The 24178-nt window shown below is 37.3% G+C and overlaps 1 protein-coding gene across 5 annotated transcripts in view; it reads right to left on the bottom strand.

Moving 5' to 3' along the window:
- NFAT5 (nuclear factor of activated T cells 5) overlaps positions 1-20160 on the bottom strand; it is a 128361-nt gene extending 108201 nt beyond the window's left edge. For 2 of the 5 annotated variants that reach the window (XM_036833773.1, XM_036833774.1), the window contains exons 1-2: positions 19794-20160; positions 18007-18060 (exon numbers count right to left, since the gene is read on the bottom strand). In XM_036833773.1, coding sequence (XP_036689668.1) covers positions 18007-18060; positions 19794-19866 — 127 coding nt within the window. In that variant the 5' untranslated portion in view covers positions 19867-20160. Of the gene's footprint in view, positions 1-17975; positions 18061-19793 lie in introns of all 5 variants that reach the window. The other 3 variants (XM_036833775.1, XM_036833776.1, XM_036833777.1) reach the window with 2 other exon arrangements.
- Between the last annotated feature and the right edge of the window lie 4018 nt (positions 20161-24178).

Here is a 24178-nt window from a genome sequence, read left to right as displayed (position 1 = left end):
TATCCTGTCAGGCTAAGAGGGGAAAAGGCTAGAAAAAGATATAGAATACAACTTGAAATTTACAGAACATTAAACTTAAAATATGACTGTCTAAACTACTTTAGAAGTTATTTTCTCCTTTTAATCTTCTAACCTGAGACAAAATAACTGTGAACAACAACTTTCCAATATTTACAAGCTGAAATTCAACTGAGTTTTATTTTAATGATACGAAGAAGAAATAATACTGTTCTGTAAATGTGAAACACCTCTCCTGAAAAATCCTGAACTTTGACTAATATGGTTTTTTGTTTTTTAATAAATGCTCAAACCTAAAATTATTAGGAAACCATTCTGTTGTATATCATCACCTAATTGCCTAAAACAAGATTTGTCAATTTATTGGTTCATTCAGAATACTTGTATTAAGTCACCTGGTATTTAGCACTCATTAAAATCTGTACTGAGAAGACATACAAATGTCAAAGTAAGGCGCTCTTGAGATATCTGGGGTGTCAAAGAGTCACCTATGATGAAAGACAAAATACACAGAGAAAGAATAATGAAAAACAAAGTAACTAAGTATCAAAAAAAACCCTTCCTGCTGCAGATTCAAAAAAAAAAAAAAGAAAGAAAGAAAGAAAAAAGACACTTCTCTTTTATTTCCTGGATTTGGAATTCAAGAGCCTTACCCTGAATACTCAAAGGAGAGATTTGAATCATCCTGAAGTTTCTAGTCAATCTTAGTTCAATACCAAAATCAGGGATATTGCTTTTTACTGTCTATTTATAGCTACTTTAACTCATAAAACTTTTTTACTCTCTTATTTTTATCCTTTGAATTTCCAAGTTGAAGTTTTATCTACATTTAAGGATCTTTAGGAATCCAAATGTGGATTTGCTTATCTGTCCTATTATAGCACATCCACATTTGGTTGTTACAAAGGTACTGTTCTCACAGGACACACCATCCAGTCCCTTTATGAAGAGCTATGCTTACTACAATCCATGATCTCTGCAATATGCAATTAATGGACAAGTAAATGAACAATATCCTACTAAAAAGGAAGCAGGAAAAGAAGAGGTCCAACACACTGGGAAGGACCCTCCCTGTAATGCTCTGATCTATCTTTGTTCCAGAACTAGACAGTGGTGAATATTCAAATAGTTCTTAATGGAAGAAGGCCTAGAACCTTTTTTCCCACCAATTTCCCTCTAAATTGGCATATCCAATGGATATGCTCTCTTCTGGGCAATATTATAGGGTCCAAACTACAATGATTTTTCCAAAAGACCTTACTTCTCATAGTTCACTTTTTCTGTTTTATTTTGCTCATATAATAAACGACTGCTAAATTTCACTTTTAAATCTATTTGATTTGGGAGATTCCAAAATATAATTTGTTTCTATGTTGGTTGACAGTTGATGTTTCTGAAAAGTCCTAACAAGTTCAAGAAATACTAGTATAGATGTATAGGAGAACAAAGCACATCTAAATTTAAGGGAAAATGCACTTTGGGTTTACACACAAATAAGCAAACAAGTATGGTGAGAACATAATGACTCGGTAGCTATCTTTCACCTCTAGGTTACCTTTCTATTTTTAGAATTAGCAGCCATCTCCCCTCTGAAGTTTGCCATCTCAAGCAGCCCACTGTAATTCCAACAAATGAGTAAAGGCAACCGTGATTACAGACCTAATCTTAAGTATTCTTAGGAGTAAGTTGGTTTCTATTATTAGGGGAAATATTAAGCTTATAGTGTACTCGAGGAATCTATGATGCAATTAGTACTCGGTAAGAGCGCTAGTCATTCTACAAAAATTATTGTATAAATTACCAAAGTGCCGAATTTATACCTAAAACGTTATTTATTCATAAAGCCTACTCATACACAGATTAATATGCCTTTACCAGTAAACATACAAGTACTGGTCAAGATAAATTTAACTTCACTAAACTGAAGTGATGTTCAACATTGAATCATGTTCAAGTTCTCTCACTTATTCTCAAACTTAAAACTTGAGCTGTGGCAATAATTTAAGAAAACATCCTTTTAAATAGAAAATATTTTAGCAGTTGAGGACCATAACAAAGAAAAATAAATTAAGCACTTTCATGTTCACACAAAACAAATACTAAACTAGCCAGCAATGCCTCTTACTCAGGAACTCTGATGAATACAGTTATACCTATATTTAATCTAGCAGTATGTGAAATAGATGCATGTATATGTATACATGAATCACTTTGCTGTACACCTGAAACTAACACAACATTGTTAATCAACTATAAGACAAAAAGTTAAAATAAATATATAAATAAAAGATACCATTAAGAAAATGAAAAAAAAAATCAAGCAGTTATCCAGGGTCCTCATTATCCTCTACTAATGTCTAATTAATAATACAAATACAAAGAGAACAACGTTTCAAGACAGTAGGGTTTATAGTTTCCACAGCTACAGAAGTGCATCTCACTTCACTTATGCAGTTTTTCTTCCTCCTAGCTCACTGTCACAATTCTGTGACATTTATTAGAAAACTGCAATCCTCTTGCTACTATTAAATATAAACATTTGCTTTCAGGAAATCAACAAAATGAATCAACCATGCATATTAATAGTCAAAAAAATTTCCAAACTAAGCGAGGTTAATCTACTTCATGAATTTTTCACAGTCATCTGTAGTCTAATCTTGCTCATCAAAATTTTGTTTTTGATTATTCAAGATGTAGCACACTCAGTATTTAGATCATCCTATCTACATTTAAATCACATTTAGATGATTTAGACAACTAAAATATACTGTGTTAAATGGGAAACTGAAAAAAGTCTCCCTTCCATGTGCCACCGCACAATTACGTCTGTCTCAATAACTTAAAAAAAAAAGTTAGTGTATCTCAGTCTTAAAATTATTTTTTGTTTTTTTAACATTTTGTGTGTGTGGTAAAATATACATAAAATTTACTGCTGTATCCATTTTTTAAAGTCTACAATTCAATGGCATTAAGTTCATTCACAATGTTGTACAACAATCACCACTAGTATTCATTTCCAGAACTTTTTCATTGCCTCAAACATAAACTCTGTACCTAATGAAGAATAACTCCTCATTGCCCTCTCCCCATAGTCCCTGGTGACCACTATTCCACTTTCTGTCTCTATTCTAGATACCTCATGGAAATTTACAATATTTGTCCTTCTGTATCTGGCTTATTTCAATTAGCATATGTTTTCATATGCTGTAATCCATGTTGTAAGATGATATCAGAATTTCATTCCTTTTTAAGGATGAATAATATTCCACTGTATGTATATACCACATTTTATTTACCCATTCATCTGTTGGTGGACACTTAGCTTTTACTACACTCAGAGTTGTGCAACCATCATCACAATACATTTCAGAATATTTGTATCACTCTCAAAAGAAACCCCAAGCCCTTTAACTATAATCCCCCTCACTCCCCTCAACCCCAGGAACTACTAATCTACTTTCTGCCTCTCTAGATTTGTCTATTCTGTAGATTTCATATAAATAGAATCATACAGTATGTGGTCTTTCATGATTGGCTTCTTCCACTAAGCATACTGTCAAGATTCATCCATGTTCCAGCATGTATCAGTAACTGATTCCTTTTTATGGCCAAATATTATTCCATTAAATGGATATACTACATTTTGTTTATCCATCCATTCATTAGTTGATGGACATTTGGGTTGTTTCCATACTTTGGCTATTATGAACAATGCTGCTCTGAACATACGTATACAAATATACATGTATATTTTATGTGTACAGATGTTTTCATTCCTCTTGGGTATGTATCTAGAAGTGAGATTGCTGGATATGGTAACTCTATGTTTAACTCTTTGAGGAACTATCAGATTATTTTACAAAGTGGCTGCACTGTTTTATATTCCCACCAGCAGTGTGTAAGGTGATTTCTCCACATCCTTGCCAACACTTATTATTATCTGTCTTTTTGATTATAGCCATCCTACTAGGTGTGAAGTGGTATCTCACTGTGGTTTTGCTTTGCATTTCCCCAATGACTAATGATGTTGAAAATCTTTTTATATCCTTATCAATATTTAACATAGGGACTTCCCTGGTGGCGCAGTGGTTGGGAGTCCGCCTGCCAATGCAGGGGACATGGGTTCGATCCCTGGTCCGGGAGGATCCCACATGCCACGGAGCAACTAGGCCCATGCGCCACAACTGCTGAGCCCGTGCTCTAGAGCCCATGCTCCACAACAAAAAAAGAACATGATTCTGTTAACTCAGAGTAAAAAAAAAAAAAAAAAAATTTAACATATTGTTATTGCATCAGTGCTTTTATTTTAAAACATTTATATGTTTAGCAATATATTAAAGTCAATATGTTCTTAAATATAACAAATATGTTTAATAGCACAAGCAGTATTTTGCTGCTATTAAACTAAATATACAGAAATAGTTGTCCTAATCAATAAAATGAAGTACAGTCAGACTCTTCATATTGTATTTGTTTATAGCCAGTCACCTAAGTGTTTCTCTCATTTAACTGACATGTTTTTATTTAAATATAATCAATTCCTGTGCTCAAGAATGCCAATCAGGTGCAGCCACTACAGAAAACAGTATGAAGATTCATCAAAAAACTAAAAATAGAACTACATGATCCAGCAATTCCACTTCTAGGTATTTACCTGAAGAAAACAAAATCACTGTCTTGAAAAGGTATCTGCACCCTCATTTTCACTGCAGCATTATTTACAACAGTCAAGACAAGGAAACAACAGAAGTGTCCATTAACTAATGAATGGATAAAGAAGATGTGATACACACATACACACACACACACACACACACACACACACACACGTAAAGAATATTACTCAGCCATAAAAAAGAAGGAAATCTTGCCATTTAACACATGAATGGACCTTGAGGGCATTATGCTAAGTGAAATAAGTCAGAGAAAGACAAATACTATATGATCTCACTTATCTGAGTAATCAAAAAATTTTTTTCTTAAAAATTGAACTAAAAGATACAGAGAACAGATTGCGGGTTGTGGGGGCGGAGGAAGGTGAGGGTTATGAATGAAATGGGTGAAGGTGGTCAAGCTTCAAGAGAACCTTCTTATTTGAGTATTCCAGATTTAGTGAACAAATCCACCTCCATTTTCATCTTAATTACCTAAACCTTTGTCTTTACCGATTAAATAGTTCCAATTTTTTAAAGGTCTAGGTTTTCACCTATAATCATTTTAATCCAATTATTATTCCAATTAAAGCTTTCTACATGGTTGTATATAACTAAAGCACAATCCTCTCACACTTCCAATACCATTCCTTCCTTCTTTTCTGGATGTGGTATTCATTCATTCAAGCACCTTTTGGATATAAGCGCTTGTGCCAGATGCTAAGAGAATGTGAGGTATAGTCCCTGTCCTTGAGAAAAATACCATCCAGTATAACTTTTTAAACAAAACTGGACTTTACTAAATGTTCTTTATGGTTTACTGCAGCTTTAATCATGGCTGATTCTAATATTGTACAATTACCTTACTGTGGTTTCGGTTTCATTTCCTGAACACACGCATAATCTAGTACTTTAATACCAAAGCTCGGGCTTGCCTGGTGGCACGGTGGTTAAGAATCTGCCTGCCAATGCAGGGGACAGGGGTTCGAGTCCTGGTCAGGGAAGATCCCACATGCTGCGGAGCAACTAAGCCCGTGGGCCACAACTACTGAGCCTGTGCTCTAGAGCCCGCGAGCCACAACTACGGAGCCTGTGCCCTAGAGCCCATAAGCCACAACTACTGAGGCCTGCGCGCCTAGAGCCTGTGCTCCGCAACAAAAGAAGCCACTGCAGTGAGAACCCCACGCACCACAATGAAGAGTAGCCCCCACTCAACGCAACTAGAGAAAGCCCGTGCACAGCAACGAAGACCCAACACAGCCAAAAATAAATAAATAAACTTATTAAAAAAAAAATACTAAAGCTCTCCTAAGTTTTGAGAGACCTTTCTCCAAATTATTTCCATAATTTTATTAACACTTAAAAAAATGATTAAAAAGAATAAAATACTTAAATGTTTAAAAAGTGTAGAACTTATACTCTGAAAACTACAAAACACTGTTGAAAGAAATTAAAGACCTAAATAAAAGGAAACACATCCCACGTTCATAGAGGATAAGACTGAATACTATTAAGATGGCAATGCTCCTCAAGCTGACCTACAGATTCAATGCAATCCCTATTAAAATCACAGCTCTCTTTTTTGCAGATATTGAGAAGCTGATCCTAAAATTCAAATGGAAAGTCAAAGGACCCTGAATAGCCAAAACAATCTTATAAAAGAAGAACAAAATTGGAAGACTCACTCTTCCCAATTTCAAAGCTACAGTAATCAAGACAGTGCGTTGCTAGCATAAGAATAGACATATAGATGAATAGAAAAGAACTGAGAATCCAGAAATAAACCTATATGCCTATAGTCAACTGATTTTCAACAAGGTTGCCAAGACCATTCAAAGGGAAACAATAGTCTTTTCAACAAATAGTACTGGGGGCAATTGGATATACACATGAAAAAGAACGACACACCACATACTGCACACCATAGACAAAAATTAACTCAAAATGGATCAAAGACCTAAATGTAAGAGCCAAGACTATAAAACTCTCAGAAGAAAACATAGGTGTAAATCTTTGTGACCTTGTATAAGGCAGCAGTTTCTTAAATATGACACAAAGCATAAGCAACAACAACAAAAAAGATAAAGTAGACTTCAAGAAAATTAAAAACATTTGTGCATCAAAAGACACTACCAAGAAAGTGAAAAGACAGCTCACAGAACAGGAGAAAATTTCGGCAAATCATATATCTAATAAGGGACTTGTATAAAGAATATATAAAGAACTCTTACAATTCAACAATGAAAAGACAAATAATTCAATTTTAAAATGAGCCAAGCCTTGAACAGACATTTCTCCAAAGAAGATATATTAATGGCCAATAAACATATGAAAAGATGCTCAACATCATTAGTCATTAGATAAATATAAATCAAAACCACAGGAGACTGCTTCATACCCAACTAGAGATGGCTATAATCAAAAAGATAAGAGTAAGTGTTGACAAGAATGTGGAGAAATCAGAACCCTCATACATTGCTGCTGAAAATGTGAAATGGTGCAGCCACTGCAGAAAGCAGTTTGGCAGTTCCTCCGAAAGTTAAATATAGAGTTACCATATGATCCAGCAATTCCACTCCTAGGTATATACCCAAGAGAAATGAAACACCTGTACACACAAAAACTTGTACACAAATGTTTCATAATAGCGAAAATAACCCAAATGTCCATCAACTAATAAATGAATGGATAAACATAGTAGTATGTATCCATCTAATGGAACATTATCCACCCATAAAAAGAAATGAGATACTGATACATGCTACAACATGAATGAACCTTGAAAACATTATGCTAAGTGAAACAAGAAGTCACAAAAGACCACATATTACATGATTTCTTTTATATGAAATGTCTAGAATAGGCAAATTCATAGAGACAAAAAGCAGATGAGTGGCTACCAGGAGCTGGGGATGTGGGAGGGAATGGGGAATGACTGCTAAATGAGTAAGGGGCTTCTTTTTGGGGTGGTGAAAATGTTCTGGAATTATATACTGGTGCTGGTTACACAACACTGTAAATGGACTAAAACTCACTGAATTATACACTTTAAAACTGTTAAAATGGGGACTTCCCTGGTGGCGCAGTGGTTAAGAATCCATGTGCCAATGCAGGGGACATGGGTTCAATCCCTGGTCCAGGAAGATCCCACATGTCGTGGAGCAACTAAGCCCATGTTCCACAACTGCTAAGCCTGTGCTCTAGAGCCCACAAGCCACAACTACTGAGCCCATGAGCTGCAACTACTGAAGCCTGTGCACTCTAGGGCCTGCGTGCCACAACTACTGAGTCTGTGTGCTGCAACTACTGAAGCCCACGTGCCTAGAGCCCGTGCTCCACAACAAGAGAAGCCACTGCAACGAAAAGCCCACGCACCTCAACGAAGAGTAGCCCCCGCTCACCGCAACTAGAGAAAGCCCGCACGCAGCAACGAAGACCCAACGCAGCCAAAAATAAAAAATAAAAAAATTTTTAAAAACTGTTAAAATGATAAACTTTATGTGCTATGAATTTCACCTCAATTAAAATAAAAAGATAATCAGGAACCAAGTCTTTAAGAATGCGGATTTCACCCTAAAGCCCATGGACACCATCATAGGATTTTTAAGTAAGCAATATGATTTGATTTGTATTTTAGGAAGATTAATCCTGCACAACATAGTGCTGTGAATGCCTAAACCTTAGTATATAAATTTAGCAACATCTGATTTGGGTGTTCAGAAGCTTATGCATAGAAATAAAATCCTGGTTTCTTTTTTTTTTTTTTTTTAATATTTTATTTATTTATTTATTTATGGCTGTGTTGGGTCTTCGTTTCTGTGTGAGGGCTTTCTCCAGTTGCGGCAAGTGGGGGCCGTTCTTCATCGCGGTGCGCGGGCCTCTCACTATCGCAGCCTCTCTTGTTGCGGAGCACAGGCTGCAGATGCGCAGGCTCAGTAGCTGTGGCTCACGGGCTTAGTCGCTCCGCGGCATGTGGGATCTTCCCAGACCAGGGCGCGAACCCGTGTCCCCTGCATTGGCAGGCAGATTCTCAACCACTGCGCCACCAGGGAAGCCCAAATCCTGGTTTCTTGCTACATCTTGAGTAAGTATGTTTGCCAAATAACTTACCTGTAGATATAAATTTTATTTTACTTATTTAACAAATACTTATATAGTGCTGTGTGCCAAGCATTATTCCAAGTTCTTTAGAAATATTAACTCATCCAATCCTCATAACAAATATATGAGTCTACTATCTCCACTTTATAGAAGAACAAATTGAGTCAAGAAAGGTTAAGTAACTTGCCTAAAATCACACAGCTATTAAGTAATGCGTGTTTTTGAAACTGGGTTTCTATTCACAAGCCAGATAAATAAGTGGGACTTTGATTTACTTATTATTACCTCTACCACTTTTAATTCCTAAGAAAAACTTCATATTCTTCAATTTCAACTCTTCTGTTTATTTGTTCTCAATTCACTATGCACTAAATTTCTTTTTCTGAGCAGAATTTACAGCGTTGATTCTATCCATTCTTGTGAAGTTTGATTGAAAAACAGTTTCAAGAAAGTTATTTTTTAGTTTTTATTTACTATACACTATAAACATGTTACTTATGTTTACTATAACAGAGTAGTAATTTGGTTAACTAATTACTTTCTGTTCTTCAACTACTTCATTACCCAGTTTTTTTTTTAAGCAATGAGTTTTTTAAAGAAATTAAGTAGTAATTTTATCCAAAGCATGTTATTCAAATATTATATATAAATTTTCATCCTGTACTCAACATTATAGGTAAAAATAAACTAAGAAAATTTCTTCAAAAATAATTTTAAAATTATAAAATTCAACTATACGTTTATATTTCCCATTCATTCACTCTACGTTAGCCTAATAGTCTAGAGAGTATGACCTAACAATAAAAATGAAAAAGGAATATAGAAAAAAGTCTTGGAGGTCACAATACAATTTTATAAAAACGTACTCAAGTAAACTTTTGATTTACAGTGTTTCTAAAGTACTTATAACTGCCCATTATCTAGGCGCTTATAAATTGAGCCTATAATGTTCACAAGTTATAAATTTATAACTTGTGAACATTAATTTATTATCATTAATTACCATTTACAGTAGTATTTTTACAGTTAAGCACAAGATAGTACTCACTTACATGGGACAGAAAGCTCATATTGTTTTTACCTAATTTATGCTTAACCTACAGAAATAATCAGAGTACAAATAAGTATATACCCCCTACCTACATACTCTTCAACTCTATAACCCTCTGAAGACTTAAACTATTTTAAAAAGAAAGTTTAAAGTTTTAAACTTCATTTTACAGTTATTAAGTATAGGGGCAAACTATATGCTCAGGTATACTTTGCACAAAAGTATTTTCCTATTAACAAATAGGAACTTCATATTAACTTCATTCTTCATTCCAGATTGAATTACAAAACCCTTTAAAACTCTGTGCTATCACTGTTTATTTACATACAATCTCTTTTACTAAACTATAAGCAATATGTGGCCAGGATATATGGGTGAATTCACTTTGAGTGAATGAATAATAATATTATTATTATATTATTATTATGTTATAACTATATTAATATTATGACTAAGCAACCTATAACCTTGCACATAAGCATAAAAAAATCATCTCTAAAAAACTACACTTGGCTACATTATAGAAAATAGGAATATATAAAAGAATAAAAAATGCTGTATTAACTTTATGTCCTTTAAAAAACTAGTTTTCCTTTCTAGAAGGTTATGGTGGTTGAACAACAAAAGTTAAAGACAAAAGAGTACACACTGTATACTGTAAATATAGTGTGTACTGTATAAATCCATTTACACAAAATTCTAAAAAAAGGCAAAACTAATCTTTGGTAAGGAAAAACAGATCAATTTTCCTGAGGGGCTGGAGTGGGCAGAATTTACTACAGAAGATCAAGAGGTAGCTTAGCTTAACGGGATGACTGAAATGTTCTGTATCTTGTCTGTAGTGATTACACACATGTATACACCTGTTAAAAACTCAAGGAACACTTGAAATGGGTGTACCTGTGTACCTCTATAAGGATGGTTTGTTTTTCTAAAAGAGAGGGGAAAGACAGAAAGGATACAAGAAGTAACAGCAGAACCAACAAGCAAAATGTAGAGAGTACCATGAGAAAATGGAGACATGGGTAGAATGGGAAGATTGGGAAAAAAAAGAGAGACAGACAGTGGAAAGAAGAACCAAAGTAAATTAATAGGGCCTTATGCAAAATATCACTATTCGTATAGCATTTCATAGTTTTCAAAATCCTCTAACATTATTTCAGTTATTCTTCCTCACAACTCTTAGGTAAGTAAGACTGATGACAATGTCTCTGCTGAAGAAAAGGAATGCTTACATGATTTTCCACATGGTCTCAAGACTTAACTAGAATTAAAACGCAAATTTTCTACTGCCTAACAGAATTTTCAGGAAGTTCAGAAACAAACACCAACCACGACAATAAATAGAACTCCCAATGCTCTATGAGTAGTGCTTTTTCTGTTGCTCATCTCTTCTCAGGTTTAGTTACGCTCTGAAACATACCAGCAGAAATACGGTGCAATGACCTCTATGCTTCCATAAAACTACTGCCAAAGAAATCAAGAGCCCCATGGCATCTTCCATTTTTAAAGCAGTTCTCCTTAGGTGGTGGCTTGCTTACCCTTCCCCTTCCTTTTCACTTTTGAGCACCATCAACAGTCAAAACAGAGGTGGTTCAACCAGCAGTGTGCTTCAGCTAAATCTTAAAGACATGCACCAAAGCCAGGAAATGATTTGCTAATTTTGAGTGCTCAAATATTCCTAAAAAGGGTCATCATCATAATCTTTACTGATTTTTATGTGTGGCTTATAGAATTTCTCTCCTTACTTTATGGGAACTGTTAAGCTAAAGAAATCTACACAAAGTACTCTTTATATACCATCTGAACAGTGGTGTAATCTTGTTAGGGCCTTAAGTGTAAATGCCAATTATCAAATGTTTGTATTGTAAGAAAGTAAGTATAAACTCAAAACTCTGGGGTAAAATAGTCAAGTTTCAAATACCAGCCTCCTCCATTAGCTATGTAACCTTAAGAAAATTAGTGAATCCCTCTGTACCTCAGTTTCCTCATTTATGAAATAGGGATACTGATACTATCTCACAGGACTTTTCTGAGGATTAAACGTGGAAAATATCTGTAAAATGCTGGTACACACAAATTGCTCAAAAAATGACTTCAATTATTACTAACACTGAATTTATTATTCTTTCTTCTCTTTACCAACACTGTTTCTTTTGACATGTCCTACAAAGACTGCTTTACATAGATTTTTTAAAACTAAAACTAAATTTATAAAGATAAGAGTAATCAACTTGGCTCACTATTTATTAGTAACTTTTCTGTTCTTGTCTCACTTTCAAAACCAAATACCAAATTTACTAAAGGACTAATAATAACATTTCTGAATGGGAAAGAAGTGATAAGGATTCATGGCTGGCCAGCAGTAATAATCAGTACCTACTTATCAAGTAAATATTAAAAATAAAAGCAAGAGAAAAAATCTATTTTTAAGTTATTAAGAATAAATAAAAGTAACTGAAAAATCTCATGTATCACATCTTTAGTTCAAACCATCAAAAATATAGATCCTTCACCACAACATCAGGTTTTATTTACTTTTGGAAGCTGAAATCATTACCTGTAGTTAATCCATAGACTATTTCTACCTTTTCATTCAAATACATGTTTATAATTAGTGTATTATACCTCATTAGTTTTTTTAACCTTGATTTTTATTAAGGCAACAGGAAATAAAAGACGTGACTCTCTTTCACGCAACTTGAAATAAAATCTTAGCAACAAGAAAAGAGCATAAGATAATAAGCAACATATCTACTGAAGAAAGTCTTTTATCTCTCATAAAGTTAGCAGAATTATCCTCTGTCACTACATAATCAGGCCCAACTGATATCTCAGATTAATTTGATCTTTATTTTTTTCTAATTACCTGTTATTCTTAATAGAAAATAATCTGATGGGTCAAGTTTTTCTAATAAAAAGTGCCTATTTTTATATATAACATTGATCACAATAAGAAATGTTCATCTGTACTACCATTTTCAAGTTTTAGGGGACTCCTGGAATTAATACAGTAGAGTCAAGAATGAATCAAGAGCAGACCAAGGACCATCTGATTAAATATGAATTTCTATCCTCTTATTGTAACAAGCAATAGAATTCCAGTATTGAATAAAAATAAAAATTAAAAAAGCAGAGTTTAGGAAGAGACACAAAAACAAATGACAGGAAATCAGAGAGAGATGGATCCTAGAAACAAAAAGTTGGCATGAACTAGGTATGATTCTGTCATATGTTTGAAATTCATTTCCATAATTATTTCCTCAATAATATTTTTAGTTTATTAGGTATGGACCAACAGAGAATATTATAGATACTAAACAAGAAAAGAATCCAAGAGATTACTTTTAAAGTTGAATACTTTCAAAAAGTCCTTTCTAGTAAGATATCTTCATACATTTCATCATGTAAGAGTTAATGGCCTAACTACCTTACGAACACAGACCCTAGGAAAGAAATAAATCAGGCTTAATGGCAATTCAGAAATATTCCATAAAATCAGTAAAAAAACTGTTACTATTTTTAGGATTTTCATTTTTGAACTATAAAGTAAAATTATGCATGGTACAACATCAAACAGATTGAAAGTAGTTAAAAAAAAAAGTTTATTTTCCCCTAACTCAATGTAATATTTCATATTTTCTTTTAAGTTGATCCATATGTAATTTCTTTTTTTTTTTTTTTGAAGGCAAAGGAAGAAAGCTTTTTTGTTTGTTTTGTTTTTTATAAATTTATTTATTTATTTATTTAGTTTTGGCTGTGTTGGGTCTTCGTTTCTGTGCGAGGGCTTTCTCTAGTTGCAGGGAGCAGGGGCCACTCTTCATGGCGATGCGCGGGCCTCTCACTATCGCGGCCTCTCTTGTTGCGGAGCACAGGCTCCAGACGCGCAGGCTCAGTAGTTGTGGCTCACAGGCCTACCTGCTCCACGGCATGTGGGATCTTCCCAGACCAGGGCTCGAACCCGTGTCCCCTGCACTGGCAGGCAGACTCTCAACCACTGCGCCACCAGGGAAGTCCCACATGTAATTTCTTAACTCACACTTTTAAAAGCATTTAAAATTTTTAATCCATTGTTTTTATTACTTTATTTCTTCCAATTTGCTTATATTATTTTTCCTGTTTTATCTGATTTTTCTACCATCTTATCTTACATCTCTATAGGTATTTCTAGAATGACCTGTTATTATTTGCTTATTTAGTTTAATTTTTAATCTCCGTTTTTATATAGCAAACTATATATGCCAAAATCAACATTTTTTTAATACAGAAAGTGTAGGAAATGGCACCTTTTTTTTTTTCCCTGTAGTTGAACATTTTTTCCAGGCACTCCAAAGTAGAACCCTAGCCTTAAAGTCTGAACACTGTAAGTGTAAACCATTTTATTTTTTAAAAAATATATACAAACTACCTTCTTTAAAGAAGGTAGGGAAAATGCAAAATTAGAATCAAAAAGTAAAAATCTGTAGTATATACTTTTGTCCAGGATTTTTTTCTATGCAAGCTATTTTTAATATAATTGCAACAATATCTTTTATTTACTTATTTTATTAGGAGTTTTACATGTAATTATGGGGTCACCAGAAACATTATTTTAATGGCTACATATCATTACATTAAATAGCTAGACCCTTTTCCCATTGTCAGGCAATCACCAAATTAAATAAAACGGTATTAGCAGAACTATGTAGGGTGATGGATGTTAACTAGACTTATTATGGTGATCACTTCCCAATATATATACGTATCAAATCATTGTTGTGAATTTGAAACTAACATAATGTAATATGTCAGCTATATCTCAAGTTAAAAAAAAAAAAAAAAGAAACTAATTTCCTATTCTTGAAAAGGGGGAGAGGGAGTAGAAGGACCAGCATTGATATGAAAGATAAATGCGAACAAACTGAATAGTAAAGAGATTTTAAATCTATTTTTGAAGCTAAATACCCAACTGTAGGTTTTCCAACCTTGTCGTCCTTAAAAAAAAAAAAAAACAAAAAAACTGCAATTTGTAAAACCTGTGTTCTCTAAAAAGTTTAACAAATTGTATGATAATAATTAAATTCCCTTCACACTGGGCTGACTTTTTTAGTTATTAGATAGAAATCTAGACTATTGGACTTCCCTGGTGGCACAGTGGTTAAGAATCTGCCTGCCAACGCAGGGGACACGGGTTTGATCCCTGGTCGGGGAAGATCCCACATGCCACGGAGCAACTAAGCCCGTGTGCCACAATTGCTGAGCCTGTGTGCCTAGAGCCCGTGCTCCACAACAAGAGAAGCCACCGCAATGAGAAGCCCGCGCACCACAATGAAGTGTAGCCCCTACTTGCCACAACTAGAGAAAGCCTGCGTGCAGCAATGAAGACCCAACGCAGCGGGGGGGGGGGGGGGGGGGGGAGGTTAAACCGTTAAAAAAATACTTTGCTAAAAAAAAAAGAAAAAAGAAACCTGGACTATTGATGTAAAGCATACATACATAAACATTACTAGACAATACTTCATATTATATATCGTAGGGAGTCAGTACAGTATAGTACTTAAGAGCACAGATTCTGAAGTGAGGCTACCTGAGCTGGAATCTTGGCTCTACAACTTACCAGCTGTGTGACTCTAGGTAAGTTACTGAAACTCCCTAAGCCTCCTTAGCTTCCTCACCTGTGAAATGAGGTAATAGTAACGATCTCAAACAGATGTTATGAGGATTCAGTGAGTTCATATTTGTAAATTTCCTGGCACACAGTAAGAACTATATAGATGGCTGTTTAAATTTTTTAAATTTTAAATTTAATTTTTAAAATTTAGCTAACATTTATAGAGCTTACTATACACCAGGTTAAATGCTTTCCATGAATTTGCCTCAAATAATCTTAACAACACCTCTGATGAAGATAATATTATTGCCCCCATTTAAAAAAGAGAAAATTGAAGCACAGAAAGATTAAATGACTAAGCTGAGGTCACACACAAACGTCAAACAAGGATTTGAACCCAAGTCTGACCACATAACCTACAAACTTAGCACAGATTGCTCTTATACACTAGGAGCAGTAGCCTCCTGCTGTACTATATCTTGCTGAAATAAATTAGAATTTTTTGTATTTCCTGGAATAGAGTATTTTAAACAGTAATATAAAAAATATCACTATAATACAGAAGTATTTATACATGAAATGATTATGATGTCTGATATTTGCTTTAAAATAATACAGCTTGGGCAGGGGGAGAGAGGATTAAAAAAACAAGAGTAAACATACTTTGATAGCTATTAAAGTTTGGTGATGGGTACCACCAAACCCATAAATAAATAAATAAACCCATAAACCCATAAATAAATAAAATGATGTGTTCATCATTTTATTCTCTCCACTTCTGTGTATTCTTTAAAATGTCCATAATAAAAGGTTGAAAATAGAAATAGGGTACATAGATTAAATCCTTTCATCACACAAGCAAATAACTTTCTTATACCTTGTATCAAAGATATAAGAGAACATGACATACTTGATACTTATACATTTTACAATTTATATATAATCCATAAAGGGTGGTCTTACTTTAAATAACTGAGTATCCTCTCAACCAAAATGAAAAATTAGTGAAAGTATTTTGGCATAAACATGTAAATATACATACTAGATTGTTGCCTGCATTTCCATCAACTTGTTAAAAATATTTGCTTAAATAATTAACACTCGTTTTTTTTTCTTATCTTTCTCCTGCCTGATAATCTCTATGATTATAACACTCTGGTTTGCTGCCCAGAAAATGGATGAGTTTTTGTACAGACAAATATAACTCCACAACATGGTCACAAATTGAACAATACAAATAGAAACAACAAATCTGCTTCACCAAGAAACACTTCTAAAAATCCCTTGCCTCAAACTGTAGTTGATTTTTATACTAATATATACCATAGGTATATATATACCTATGGACTTTTTATAAGTATAAATATAATCAATAATTAATCTAAGAACTTTTATATGCTTTAAATTATAGTTAAAACAATTTAGCTGATACTTAAGGAAAAAAAATTTAAGCCAGACACTATACTAGGCATTTTCATACACAGCTCACTAAACTTGAGATTATATACATTTTTATAAAAGAACATTAAAGTTTAGAGAGGTAAAATCACTTGCCCAAGGTCACAGAGCTAAAGGTCACAAGTAGCTAAATTGGTATTCAAATTTAAGCTTAATTACAAAACCCACTTTTTCCCTTGACACCTACACTCAAGTCAAACAAATATTTAGGGCCTTTTTTAGTGGACCATAAAATGCTTACGTTACTGGTTACATATATATTTTACAGTGGCAGCTTGGCTTTGGGTAAAGAGCACCAACTACAACACAAAAGCACTGTTTGTTTCTACTATCATATGATTTTTTTCCCCCAAGTCTCTTAATTTCAGCCTCAGGTTACTCATCTTTATAATAGGAAAATTAATATCCTTGCTGTCCAGTTCCCAGGATTACATGATTCAAAAATGACATACGTGAAATCACTTCAAAAACTGCAAAAACAACAAGTAGTCCTTTTTTTGTCTTAAAATGCTAAAAACAACACAGAATAATGTTTTCTAAAGTAATTGTCAGCTGTTTAAATTATTCTACACATTCTAACATTTCCAGAACTTTCTAAAACCCTTTTTCTAAGCATAGCTCAATCATCATCTCTATTACTTGGCTTTCCTTATCCTTAAAAATGATGCAAGAGTAATGACATCAATGCTATTGTAATAAATAATTAATATGCCATTCTGAAATGCTCAGCATATGAAAGTTCTAAATTCTGACTTTCCAAACTAAATATGTGTTTGGTGTCACTCTTTTAGTTATGTTCATGATCTTAATGTTTGAGCCTTTTCATATTCAGTTTGTTTTGTAAAAAACTAGAATCAAGATATGGAATTTTAAAGTAGAACACCCAACACACAATTTTTAATAGTTTTGTGGGGTTTTTTCCCAAGGCTTCTCGAAACAGATACAATAGCTAACAAGGACATCAAACACACAAAATCCACTAAAACATTCAGCTGCTCTAAAAGAAGGATCAGGCTTTTTAGGAGAAAACTAGATTGTATGAGTTTGCAAAGTTTAACACTTTCTCATTTAAACTCCATTTCAGAGAAAGCCTTTGCATACTCACACAATATGCTTTAAAATGGCACTTTGCTGACCTTCCAATAGTCCAGCTCTATGAAAATTCTGTGATGGGTGTAACTTCAGAGAATCTGAAAAACACAAAAAGCATTAAGTACTTTTTATGCTGAATGACTTAAAAAAAAAAAAAAAGCCAAGGATAGCATACATCTCTTATATAATTGTCACGTATTTTTAAGAGCTGAAGTCCCTATTTGTGAATATATTCTCGGCAAAAGAAGGCTGAATTGCCTCTACACTGGTCTCTATACTAAACTTAGATTTTCATAAAGCATTTGTTTCATGGAAAATTATCTGGTGATTACTGCACAAACGGTGTTAATGTCTTGACTATTTTTAGCACCCAACTGTACCACATTAGCCCTTCTCTAAGAATCACCTCTAGATATCGTCTCTTCCTTTTTGACACTCAAAACTACAATATTTCCAAACTACTTCAGGATGGTGACTGCCAACTAAAGTCATCAGAGCAACAGACAATGGCTACAGTTACTAAGTAGGACTCTGTGTACAAACTCAATCGTCAGTCTATAAAGTCCAGCACCTTCCAGAGAAAACCACCTCACTCTGATTCACTTCAACGATTTTAAATACACGAATGTGAAGCTGAAGCCCCCCTTTTTGCAGGGGGGTGGAATCAGCGGATGGATACATCAAATCAAAAACTGAAGAAACCCTGAATTTCTCAGGAAGGAGGTTCACAGTGGCACACAATGTTTTTTATAACATGGTAAAATGAATAGCTAATAGCCCAGTTATGTCTTTTGCCCCCTCCCAGTGATTTAAAAAGTGACTAAGAGTGCAGTGGGAGCATTTTGGTTTGATGGCCCTTGCACAAGGAACCTGTTCTAACACATTCTTGTGGTGTCCAGTATAGGAATTTAACCCCAGTAGAGATCAGCTCAAGTGTTAATATTTTATATCCCGGGAATCCCCTTCAGGCCTTAGCCAAAAGAATTTTAAAACGGGAAACTGTGTCCGATGCCCCCTCCCTGCAAGGAGCCCTTGAACGGCAACGAAAGAGAAAATTCTCAAAGGACAGCGACTGTGCCTGAGCCGGTACCCCTGGGACAGGAGAGGAATAAAACTAATCCAGAGAGAGCACCCCTCTCTTTGTAAAACAGAGGCAGAAGTAAGTAATTAGAATGCCACAGAAGTGCAAAGAGAGGAAAAAAAGAAAGAAAGAAAAGGAAAGAAAATTCGGGCTCTTTCCAGCCATAAGATGACGAGGAAAGAAGGACGCCTGGTCGAGGGGGGCCGTCCCAACAAGGGGAGGGAGTGGACTAGGCCGGAGGGAGAGGGGGGCAGAACGACGGCGCACAAACAACCTGGAGGGGGAGAAAAATGGTGACCCTGCACCCAGAACCCGCTACAGGCTACGCCACCCGTTTGGGGGCAACTTTGCCGGGGACGATGGTCCTGGTAAGAGGAGCCGCGGCGGCCGGATCGCGGCGGCCCCAGCGCGGGGCCCAGTCCGGGGTGATCCCCGAGCCGGGGAGGCCAGGGCCGGCCGCTCGAGGAGGGTGGCGGGGCCCGACCCGCCGAGGAGCGCTCAGAGCCACCGGGTCTGCAGAGACCTGGGGGCCGACGGCATTTGGGCCCCGTGCGGCCGGCGGCTCCGCGGGGGAGGGGCCGCCACTCCTCCCGGGCCCCTTCCACCAACCCCCGACCTCCTCGGCCTCTCCCCACCCCCCAAGACAGGCCATCCCGGCAGGGGCTCGGCAGCCGCCCCCGACCGGGACCCCTCCGGCTCCCCGGGGCTGGGCCTCCCCGCCCCCACGCCCCAGCCCCCAGCCTGACTCACCTCGCGAGTACAGGGACTTGGGCGACTCCAGGTCTAGGTCCGCGCTGAGCAATGAGATGAAGTCCGAGGGCATCGCAGCTCGACCCAGCCCGGCCCGAGGGCAGCGGGAGGGGGGGAGCGGCGGTGGCGGCGGCACCTCCTCTCCGGGACCGCGGGCACCGAACCGGGGGCGGCAGGCGAGGGCGGCTGCCGCTGCCTCCTCCTCGAGGGCAGTGACTTCCACCGAGCCGAGGACCGAGGAAACGTTGGTGGGGTGGAGGGGAAACTCCACGGGGACTAATTCTCGGCGAGCCAGGAGGGGGGTTCAGGGCGGGGAAAGGGAAGGGGAGAACCAACGGGTCCGTTTCGTGCTTCTCCTCAGCGAAAACTGACGGTCGCTGCCGCCACCGCCGCCGCCGCCGCCGCTGACAGGAATCTGAGCCCCGCCTCCCGCGGGGCACTGCGCAGGCGCGGAGGGGGGGGGCGCCCCAGAGCGGGGAAGAGCCCGGGCGGCGAAGGAGGGCGGAGAGGCGCACCACGGAACAGCATCAACAAGGGCTTCGCTTCCTGCGAACAGCGGCCTGGGGCTGCTGTTCCCGAGCAGGGAAAGGGCCCCGCCGGCAGGGAGGGAGGGAAGCTGGGAGGTGTCCGCGCCTGGGGCCCCGGGGAGGGAAAAGGTATTTACACCGACCTGGTGGCGGCGAGCCGAAGGCGGCCGGCCCAGCGCCGAGCTGAGCGCAGGAGGAGATAGACCTGGGGAGGGGGGGAGCCGAGGCGTCTGCGAGAAGAGGGGAAAGACCCCAGAGCCGGAACGTCCTGGGTGGGCAGGCTTGGGGTCTCGCAGGGGAATGGAGTGTCGTCGCTTGCACAGTCACCATCCCGTTGGGGTTTGCATAGCAATGTCTGAATTGAGTTGGTCAAAAGGCTGTCAAACTCATTTCTTAATTAGGAAATGACGGACCATATCCTGAAGACCTCGCGTTATTGGTTGTTTTTTAATTAAAATACCCTTTCCCCTTACCTTTGCCTTTCCCCTTTTTTCTCTCCCCCCTCCCCCAACCTTTAGGGGCTGAAAAAAAAAATTTTTTTTTTAAGTCTTTCTGATTGTGCTGGGATGGCCGGGTTTATTCGGTGTGGGTGATAAAAGTCGATTTAAAAATTGAGTCATATGAATCCACGTGACTGTTGTAGAGGAAAAAAGCAAACTTAAAAACCATTCTTCCAAACGGTTTTCATTTTTTTACCTTTGCACTAGGCAAGGATGGGGGAAGAACACATTTGAGTTTTTGCTATTCTGTTCATGGCGGCCAAAAGTTTCCGTTGCAAAAACTGAAAATCCTCACCTACACCGCAGACCGTTTCCTGACTCTAATAGACTTCTGAGAAATTTTTAATCACGTTATTAAAATATCAATTGGAGTGCAGGGTATGCTACTTGGGAAGTAATTTTAATCTTGTGTAGAATATTGATGCCAGCGGTCACTGGGGCAACATTTTTAAGCTATTTGAGTTGGTTTAGTTTCTCTTATTTTATCTACAAAGATAGTTACAAAGCTTAAAAATTAGTGTTTTATATATATATATATATATATATATATATATATATATATATGCATACATATGTATACACACGCACAATTTATAGAGCCTTTCCCCTAGGAATTTGAGCAGTTCATCTGGACTTGGAGTGGTGGGCATGGAGGAGAAGCTGTCAGCAAAGGAGGCCCCTGTGCAGGTGTATCTGCGGTGGGTCCCTCTGCAAAGCTTTACCTGCAGACTTAGAATTTAAACTTGTGTCATCGGAGTCTACCTATCTTTCCATCTGAACATCTGAGTCAGGTTGCCCAATTCTCTTTACTGCATTCTGTGTAGTAATCAACCCTGTGAACATTTTCTTCCTGTCAGAGGTAAGAAAGCTTTTCAGAACCACCAAGATGGCAAAGCAGAATAAGAAACTGTCCTCAAATCTACATCACCACTGTACGCTGTTGTAACAAGTCCCAACGGAAGTCCCTTCAAAACTGGTCCGAGTCCCACTCATTTAAGAGAGGAAGATTCAAACCCCACATTGCCCAACGGGCTAAGGCCTAGGCCAAAGCTTTTGAATCTGAGTAGGTGTAAACACCTGTTGGAGACCTCCCCCCTCCGTTAGTCAATATATAACGTGAGGAGAGGAAATTGCAATGCACCAGGCAGAACCCCAATACAAAAAAAAAAATGGGGTGAGTCACTCTGAGTGTATCCCTCTTCCCCAGACCTATGTAATCATTCAACAAACTTAGGGTATAGGAAATCCCCATTGCTGTTCTGACTCTAATTAACAAGTCAAGAATTGGCAAGGCCTCTTCCTTCCCCTTTCCCTCAACACTTCTCTGCCCTTTTGTGATTTTTTTTTCCCCCAGGACTGATGCTTTGTTGTTTATGTTAATCAGATTTCCCCTGATTAAGTAAGAGCAAAGTGAATAGGGGTCTCCCAAAGAGTGACTTGACCTAGACTGAGAATTCCAAGGATTCTTTAAGCTCAGGCCCCACTCCATCAAGCCCTGCATCAAGCAGTGATTATATCTAAATGAATTTGAAAATTCAATGGTTAACTCCACCTCCCATCCTTTTACAGAGATACATTTTTTGGAAAAAATGCTTAAATGGATAGTTTTCATGGTCTTGCTTCACAATAGCATAGAGACCCAGATTTTCAGTTTGTACTTAAATTTTCAGTGACTGAAAACACACATAAATTCATTAGTAAACAGTGTTTGCTCTGCTCTGATCACAAAATACAATATGATCTTCCTGATATTCAGGGTTACCAAAAATAACTATCTGATCATTGTGTCTTTAGTAAATTACATGCTACCTCAAGTTCCAATGATATTTCCTTCTCTGGTCATTAATGTCTCATTTGCTTCCTTCTATATGATATTAGAAATAATCTTATTTTATACTTTAAAAACCACCCTATCACCAAATCGTATACCTTCATAAAACTTTATGCACAACAAAAAGTAAAACTTTAAGTATATAACCTTTGGAAATTTCCTCTCACTGAAAATTACAATAGAATCATGGAACAAAACATAAAGCAGATTTAGTAGTTTGGAGAATTTCTTTACGTTACTTCCCAATTGTTGTATCACATTCCCTAGTTATTTGATTAAAAAGTCACAAGAAGCCCAGATTCAACTACAAGGTTGTGTAAATTATGCAATAGAGTGGCAGTTCTTATATTGATGGTGTGTTCTTTAACCCCTCCTGGACCTGTTTAGGCCCTTAGTGAATTGTGTAGCTGGTTCTGCTCTCAATGAAAGAGGTTCAAATATCAACCACTGAAAAGGAATTAAACAAACTCATACAGAAGAGAGGAATGTGTTGTCACAAGATCTACAGAATCTTCATCATTGTAATACAATTAAGGCTGTTGAAATAATTTTAGTCACATGTACATTCTAGAGAACCTGCTAAACAAACACAAAACCTGAAAGGAAAATTTCTAGAGAGATCCGAGTCATAGACCAAAAAAGCGTTTAGACCACAAATTATCTTTGCCCCACCTTGGGAGCACTCCTTAATAATAGAGAATTGGAACTTCCCTGGTGGCACAGTGGTTAAGAATCCGCCTGCCAATGCAGGGCACACGGGTTCGATCCCTGGTCCGGGAAGATCCCACATGCCGCAGAGCAACTAAGCCCATGTGCCACAACTACTGAGCCTGCGCTCTAGAGCCCGCGGGCCACAACTTCTGAGCGCGCAAGCCACAACTACTGAAGCCTACGCGCCTAGAGCCTGTGCTCCGCAACAAGAGAAGCCCCCGCGATGAGAAGCCTGTGCACCGCAACAAAGAGCAGCCCCTGCTCAATGCAACTAGAGAAAGGCTGCGCGCAGCAATGAAAACCCAACGCGGCCAAAAATAAATAAATAAATAAATTTTAAAAAAATAATGGAGAGTTGATGGTGGTGGGAAATAGCAGTGACTAAATTTGTGCTGAAATTGTAACCAAATTCTTATTTGATTGTGTTTATGTGTCTATTTTCACCCTTAGAACGTGTTCTAGCAAATATTTCTGAAGACGAAATTTGTTTCCATAGTTTTGCCATCGAGTTAAGAATATTCTCACCTCTTACATCTTTCAAAGTGCCGAAATCTGATAATCAAGCATCTAATTCACTTTGATGAAGTACTTTGGCACTTTATGAGTTGGTTGGTCTGAGTCGGAGTTTACATTTGAAGTCTCATGGAGACAAAAGTCTCTCAAGATCTAGAATGATTTCAAGTCCTGAGATACAGTGCAATCAGTTTGAATCCAGCAGACTTAGCAGTGAGAAAGGAGGTAAATGCCAGAGGGATTCAAAGGGTGGATTAGGGAGGAGAAATTTTAATGGGAAAATAGAAACCCCTGAGTGCATTA

The sequence above is a fragment of the Balaenoptera musculus genome, chromosome 19 (assembly GCF_009873245.2).
Source record: "Balaenoptera musculus isolate JJ_BM4_2016_0621 chromosome 19, mBalMus1.pri.v3, whole genome shotgun sequence".
NCBI lineage: Eukaryota > Metazoa > Chordata > Mammalia > Artiodactyla > Balaenopteridae > Balaenoptera > Balaenoptera musculus.
This window is presented reverse-complemented; position numbering and strand designations above follow the sequence as displayed.